The sequence below is a fragment of the Heptranchias perlo genome, unplaced genomic scaffold (genome assembly GCF_035084215.1).
Source record: "Heptranchias perlo isolate sHepPer1 unplaced genomic scaffold, sHepPer1.hap1 HAP1_SCAFFOLD_1329, whole genome shotgun sequence".
In the NCBI taxonomy this organism is placed as follows: Eukaryota; Metazoa; Chordata; class Chondrichthyes; order Hexanchiformes; family Hexanchidae; genus Heptranchias; species Heptranchias perlo.
The window spans coordinates 35,414-42,585 of NW_027138568.1; the positions used below are offsets into that span (position 1 = coordinate 35,414).

The following is a 7,172-nucleotide window of genomic DNA, read 5'->3' on the forward strand; positions in this document are numbered from 1 at the left end:
GTCTAACCAAGGTATATGGAGACCAGAACTGTGCACAGTGCTCCAAGTATGGTCCAACCAAGGTATATGGAGACCAGAACTGTGCACAGTGCTCCAAGTGTGGTCCAACCAAGGTATATGGAGACCAGAACTGTGCACAGTGCTCCAAGTATGGTCCAACCAAGGTATATGGAGACCAGAACTGTGCTCAGTGCTCCAAGTGTGGTCTAACCAAGGTTCTCTACAAGTTTAACATAACTTCTCTGCTTTTCATTTCTGCCCCTCGAGAAATGAACCCCAGTGTTTGATTTGCCTTTTTTATGGCCTTATTAACCTGCGTCACTGCTTTCAGTGATTTGTGAATCTGTACCCCCAGATCCCTCTGCCCCTCGACCCCGTGGAGACTCTGATTATCCAAGGAGACATTCCTGCGATGGATTTCATGTCCACGTTAAGCTTCCTCCCTCCTGTTCTCACCCCGTTCCCTCTCCCTCACCGACTCTCCTGAACAGAACTGAAGACCCTCATCCCCACTACCTTTCTGGTAAATCTCTCTTTAACTCCAAGGAGAATGAGCCCACCTTCTCCAGGCCACCGTGGGGTAGAGATTAGAAATCACTTGGTGGGGCAGATTGAGAATCTGATAATAAAGTCACCATCAGGCTGTCGGATTGTCAGAGACTGAAAACTCCCAACTGGCAGATGGTGAGGGAATGGGTCGTTTCGGGACTGACCATCTCCCCTCTCTCCGATTCCACAGTCCGGTATGTCGATTGTACCAGTGCTGGCACACCTGGGAGCCCTGGACTCTTACGAGATCAATATTAACCCCAACGAGGTAAGAGGGGGCAATGGGAAGGGGGGGAAAGGGCAGGGGACACACTGTCAGGGTAATGTGGAGGGAGCTCTACACTGTATCTAACCCGTGCTGTACCTGCCCCCTGGGAGCGCTCGATGCTGACACTGGGTATAAGGTGGGGGACACACTGTCAGGGTAATGTAGAGGGAGCTCTACACTGTATCTAACCCGTGCTGTACCTGCCCCCTGGGAGCGCTCGATGCTGACACTGGGTATAAAGTGGGGGACACACTGTCAGGGTAATGTAGAGGGAGCTCGACACTGTATCTAACCCGTGCTGTACCTGCCCCCTGGGAGCGCTCGATGCTGACACTGGGTATAAGGTGGGGGACACACTGTCAGGGTAATGTAGAGGGAGCTCTACACTGTATCTAACCCGTGCTGTACCTGCCCCCTGGGAGCGCTCGATGCTGACACTGGGTATAAAGTGGGGGACACACTGTCAGGGTAATGTAGAGGGAGCTCGACACTGTATCTAACCCGTGCTGTACCTGCCCCCTGGGAGCGCTCGATGCTGACACTGGGTATAAAGTGGGGGACACACTGTCAGGGTAATGTAGAGGGAGCTCTACACTGTATCTAACCCGTGCTGCACCTGCCCCCTGGGAGCGCTCGATGCTGACACTGGGTATAAAGTGGGGGACACACTGTCAGGGTAATGTAGAGGGAGCTCTACACTGCATCTAACCCGTGCTGCACCTGCCCCCTGGGAGCGCTCGATGCTGACACTGGGTATAAAGTGGGGGACACACTGTCAGGGTAATGTAGAGGGAGCTCTACACTGTATCTAACCCGTGCTGTACCTGCCCCCTGGGAGCGCTCGATGCTGACACTGGGTATAAAGTGGGGGACACACTGTGGGGGTAATGTAGAGGGAGCTCTACACTGTATCTAACCCGTGCTGTACCTGCCCCCTGGGAGCGCTCGATGCTGACACTGGGTATAAAGTGGGGGACACACTGTCAGGGTAATGGAGAGGGAGCTCGACACTGTATCTAACCCGTGCTGTACCTGCCCCCTGGGAGCGCTCGATGCTGACACTGGGTATAAAGTGGGGGACACACTGTCAGGGTAATGTAGAGGGAGCTCTACACTGTATCTAACCCGTGCTGCACCTGCCCCCTGGGAGCGCTCGATGCTGACACTGGGTATAAAGTGGGGGACACACTGTCAGGGTAATGGAGAGGGAGCTCTACACTGTATCTAACCCGTGCTGTACCTGCCCCCTGGGAGCGCTCGATGCCGACACTGGGTATAAAGTGGGGGACACACTGTCAGGGTAATGGAGAGGGAGCTCTACACTGTATCTAACCCGTGCTGTACCTGCCCCCTGGGAGCGCTCGATGCTGACACTGGGTATAAAGTGGGGGACACACTGTCAGGGTAATGTAGAGGGAGCTCTACACTGTATCTAACCCGTGCTGCACCTGCCCCCTGGGAGCGCTCGATGCTGACACTGGGTATAAAGTGGGGGACACACTGTCAGGGTAATGTAGAGGGAGCTCTACACTGTATCTAACCCGTGCTGTACCTGCCCCCTGGGAGCGCTCGATGCTGACACTGGGTATAAAGTGGGGGACACACTGTCAGGGTAATGTAGAGGGAGCTCTACACTGTATCTAACCCGTGCTGCACCTGCCCCCTGGGAGCGCTCGATGCTGACACTGGGTATAAAGTGGGGGACACACTGTCAGGGTAATGTAGAGGGAGCTCTACACTGTATCTAACCCGTGCTGCACCTGCCCCCTGGGAGCGCTCGATGCCAACACTGGGTATAAAGTGGGGGACACACTCTCAGGATCACTGATGAATCCGTTCCCTCTCCCCACTCAGGTCGAAGATGTCTTCACAATCTCCCTGCGACACGTCTGCGCTGAACGTAACCGGGGCTACACACGATATCGATACCAAGGATGCTACGCCTACACCCTGCCTGTCTTCCTTCACGCCAAGTACAAAGTGTGGGGACTCAGCGCAGTCATGATCGACGCAGTGCTCTGCCTCCTGTTCCCCGGGGAGTACCGCAGCTCCCTACGGGGAGCCCGTCCCAGGAACGACCGGTGACTGCCGAGGGGGAACGGGGTGCAGAGCAAGATCCAAAATTTTACAAATCAAGCACAACCCAGATCACAAGGCACACGTATCGAAATCGTGCTTTGGTAATGGTATCGATCGGTCTGCTCCCCCTCAGGGAGATATCTGTACACTGACTGGTGTCTCTCAGTCCCCTCTCTCTCAGGGTGATATCTGTACACTGACTGGTGTCTCTCAGTCCCCTCTCTCTCAGGGAGATATCTGTACACTGACCGGTGTCTCTCAGTCCCTCTCTCTCAGGGAGATATCTGCACACTGACCGGTGTCTCTCAGTCCCCTCTCTCTCAGGGAGATATCTGTACACTGACTGGTGTCTCTCAGTCCTCTCTCTCTCAGGGAGATATCTGTACACTGACTGGTGTCTCTCAGTCCCTCTCTCTCAGGGAGATATCTGTACACTGACTGGTGTCTCTCAGTCCCCTCTCTCTCAGGGTGATATCTGTACACTGACTGGTGTCTCTCAGTCCCCTCTCTCTCAGGGAGATATCTGTACACTGACCGGTGTCTCTCAGTCCCTCTCTCTCAGGGAGATATCTGCACACTGACCGGTGTCTCTCAGTCCCCTCTCTCTCAGGGAGATATCTGTACACTGACTGGTGTCTCTCAGTCCTCTCTCTCTCAGGGAGATATCTGTACACTGACTGGTGTCTCTCAGTCCCTCTCTCTCAGGGAGATATCTGTACACTGACTGGTGTCTCTCAGTCCCCTCTCTCTCAGGGAGATATCTGTACACTGACTGGTGTCTCTCAGTCCCCTCTCTCTCAGGGAGATATCTGTACACTGACTGGTGTCTCTCAGTCCCCTCTCTCTCAGGGAGATATCTGTACACTGACTGGTGTCTCTCAGTCCCTCTCTCTCAGAGAGATATCTGTACACTGACTGGTGTCTCTCAGTCCCTCTCTCTCAGGGAGATATCTGTACACTGACTGGTGTCTCTCAGTCCCCTCTCTCTCAGCGAGATATCTGTACACTGACTGGTGTCTCTCAGTCCCCTCTCTCTCAGGGAGATATCTGTACACTGACTGGTGTCTCTCAGTCCCCTCTCTCTCAGGGTGATATCTGTACACTGACTGGTGTCTCTCAGTCCCCTCTCTCTCTCAGGGAGATATCTGTACACTGACTGGTGTCTCTCAGTCCCCTCTCTCTCAGGGAGATATCTGTACACTGACTGGTGTCTCTCAGTCCCTCTCTCTCAGGGAGATATCTGTACACTGACTGGTGTCTCTCAGTCCCCTCTCTCTCAGGGAGATATCTGTACACTGACTGGTGTCTCTCAGTCCCCTCTCTCTCAGGGTGATATCTGTACACTGACTGGTGTCTCTCAGTCCCTCTCTCTCAGGGAGATATCAGTACACTGACTGGTGTCTCTCAGTCCTCTCTCTCTCAGGGAGATATCTGTACACTGACTGGTGTCTCTCAGTCCCCTCTCTCTCAGGGTGATATCTGTACACTGACTGGTGTCTCTCAGTCCCTCTCTCTCAGGGAGATATCAGTACACTGACTGGTGTCTCTCAGTCCTCTCTCTCTCAGGGAGATATCTGTACACTGACTGGTGTCTCTCAGTCCCCTCTCTCTCTCAGGGAGATATCTGTACACTGACTGGTGTCTCTCAGTCCTCTCTCTCTCAGGGAGATATCTGTGCACTGACTGGTGTCTCTCAGTCCCCTCTCTCTCAGGGAGATATCTGTACACTGACTGGTGTCTCTCAGTCCCCTCTCTCTCAGGGTGATATCTGTACACTGACTGGTGTCTCTCAGTCCCTCTCTCTCAGGGAGATATCTGTACACTGACTGGTGTCTCTCAGTCCCCTCTCTCTCAGGGAGATATCTGTACACTGACTGGTGTCTCTCAGTCCCTCTCTCTCAGGGAGATATCTGTACACTGACTGGTGTCTCTCAGTCCCTCTCTCTCAGGGAGATATCTGTACACTGACTGGTGTCTCTCAGTCCCCTCTCTCTCAGGGAGATATCTGTACACTGACTGGTGTCTCTCAGTCCCTCTCTCTCAGGGAGATATCTGTACACTGACTGGTGTCTCTCAGTCCCTCTCTCTCAGGGAGATATCTGTACACTGACTGGTGTCTCTCAGTCCCTCTCTCTCAGGGAGATATCTGTACACTGACTGGTGTCTCTCAGTCCCCTCTCTCTCAGGGTGATATCTGTACACTGACTGGTGTCTCTCAGTCCCCCTCTCTCTCAGGGAGATATCTGTGCACTGACTGGTGTCTCTCAGTCCCCTCTCTCTCAGGGAGATATCTGTACACTGACTGGTGTCTCTCAGTCCCCTCTCTCTCAGGGAGATATCTGTACACTGACTGGTGTCTCTCAGTCCCCTCTCTCTCAGGGTGATATCTGTACACTGACTGGTGTCTCTCAGTCCCCTCTCTCTCAGGGAGATATCTGTACACTGACTGGTGTCTCTCAGTCCCCTCTCTCTCAGGGAGATATCTGTACACTGACTGGTGTCTCTCAGTCCCTCTCTCTCATGGAGATATCTGTACACTGACTGGTGTCTCCAAGTCCCCTCTCTCTCAGGGAGATATCTGTACACTGACTGGTGTCTCTCAGTCCCCTCTCTCTCAGGGAGATATCTGTACACTGACTGGTGTCTCTCAGTCCCTCTCTCTCAGGGAGATATCTGTACACTGACTGGTGTCACTCAGTCCCTCTCTCTCAGGGAGATATCTGTACACTGACTGGTGTCTCTCAGTCCCTCTCTCTCAGGGAGATATCTGTACACTGACTGGTGTCTCTCAGTCCCCTCTCTCTCAGGGAGATATCTGTACACTGACTGGTGTCTCTCAGTCCCTCTCTCTCAGGGAGATATCTGTACACTGGGTGTCTCTCAGTCCCCTCTCTCTCAGGGAGATATCTGTACACTGACTGGTGTCTCTCAGTCCCCTCTCTCTCAGGGAGATATCTGTACACTGACTGGTGTCTCTCAGTCCCCTCTCTCTCAGGGAGATATCTGTACACTGACTGGTGTCTCTCAGTCCCTCTCTCTCAGGGAGATATCTGTACACTGACTGGTGTCTCTCAGTCCCTCTCTCTCTCAGGGAGATATCTGTACACTGACCGGTGTCTCTCAGTCCCCTCTCTCTCTCAGGGAGATATCTGTACACTGACTGGTGTCTCTCAGTCCCTCTCTCTCAGGGAGATATCTGTGCACTGACTGGTGTCTCTCAGTCCCCTCTCTCTCAAGGAGATATCTGTACACTGACTGGTGTCTCTCAGTCCCCTCTCTCTCAGGGAGATATCTGTACACTGACTGGTGTCTCTCAGTCCCCTCTCTCTCAGGGAGATATCTGTACACTGACTGGTGTCCCTCAGTCCCCTCTCTCTCAGGGAGATATCTGTACACTGACTGGTGTCTCCTCAGTCCCTCTCTCTCAGGGAGATATCTGTACACTGACTGGTGTCTCTCAGTCCCTCTCTCTCAGGGAGATATCTGTACACTGACTGGTGTCTCTCAGTCCCCTCTCTCTCAGGGAGATATCTGTACACTGACTGGTGTCTCTCAGTCCCCTCTCTCTCAGGGAGATATCTGTACACTGACTGGTGTCTCTCAGTCCCCTCTCTCTCAGGGAGATATCTGTACACTGACTGGTGTCTCAGTCCCCTCTCTCTCAGGGAGATATCTGTACACTGACTGGTGTCTCTCAGTCCCCTCTCTCTCAGGGTGATATCTGTACACTGACCGGTGTCTCCCAGTCCCCTCTCTCTCTCAGGGAGATATCTGTACACTGACTGGTGTCTCTCAGTCCCTCTCTCTCAGGGAGATATCTGTACACTGACTGGTGTCTCTCAGTCCCCTCTCTCTCCGGGTGATATCTGTACACTGACTGGTGTCTCTCAGTCCCTCTCTCTCAGGGAGATATCTGTACACTGACTGGTGTCTCTCAGTCCCCTCTCTCTCAGGGAGATATCTGTACACTGACTGGTGTCTCTCAGTCCCCTCTCTCTCAGGGAGGATATCTTACACTGACTGGTGTCTCTCAGTCCCCTCTCTCTCAGGGAGATATCTGTACACTGACTGGTGTCTCTCAGTCCCCTCTCTCTCAGGGAGATATCTGTACACTGACTGGTGTCTCTCAGTCCCCTCTCTCTCAGGGAGATATCTGCATACTGACTGGTGTCTCTCAGTCCCTCGATCAGGGAGGTGAGTTGCAGCAGTGGGAAATGGTGACAGGATGCACATGAGGGAGGGTGAGGGTGACCAGAGTGTGTTGGGGACTGGATTA

General features: G+C 53.2%; 1 protein-coding gene across 1 annotated transcript in view; it reads left to right on the forward strand.

Annotated features, from left to right (window-relative positions):
• LOC137308522 (mitochondrial coenzyme A diphosphatase NUDT8-like) overlaps positions 1–6,696 on the forward strand; it is a 32,842-nt gene extending 26,146 nt beyond the window's left edge. The window contains exons 3-4 of the mRNA XM_067977176.1: positions 740–817; positions 2,672–6,696. Coding sequence (XP_067833277.1) covers positions 746–817; positions 2,672–2,902 — 303 coding nt within the window. The 5' untranslated portion in view covers positions 740–745 and the 3' untranslated portion in view covers positions 2,903–6,696. The remainder of the gene's footprint in view (positions 1–739; positions 818–2,671) is intronic.
• The last annotated feature ends 476 nt before the right edge of the window (positions 6,697–7,172 follow it).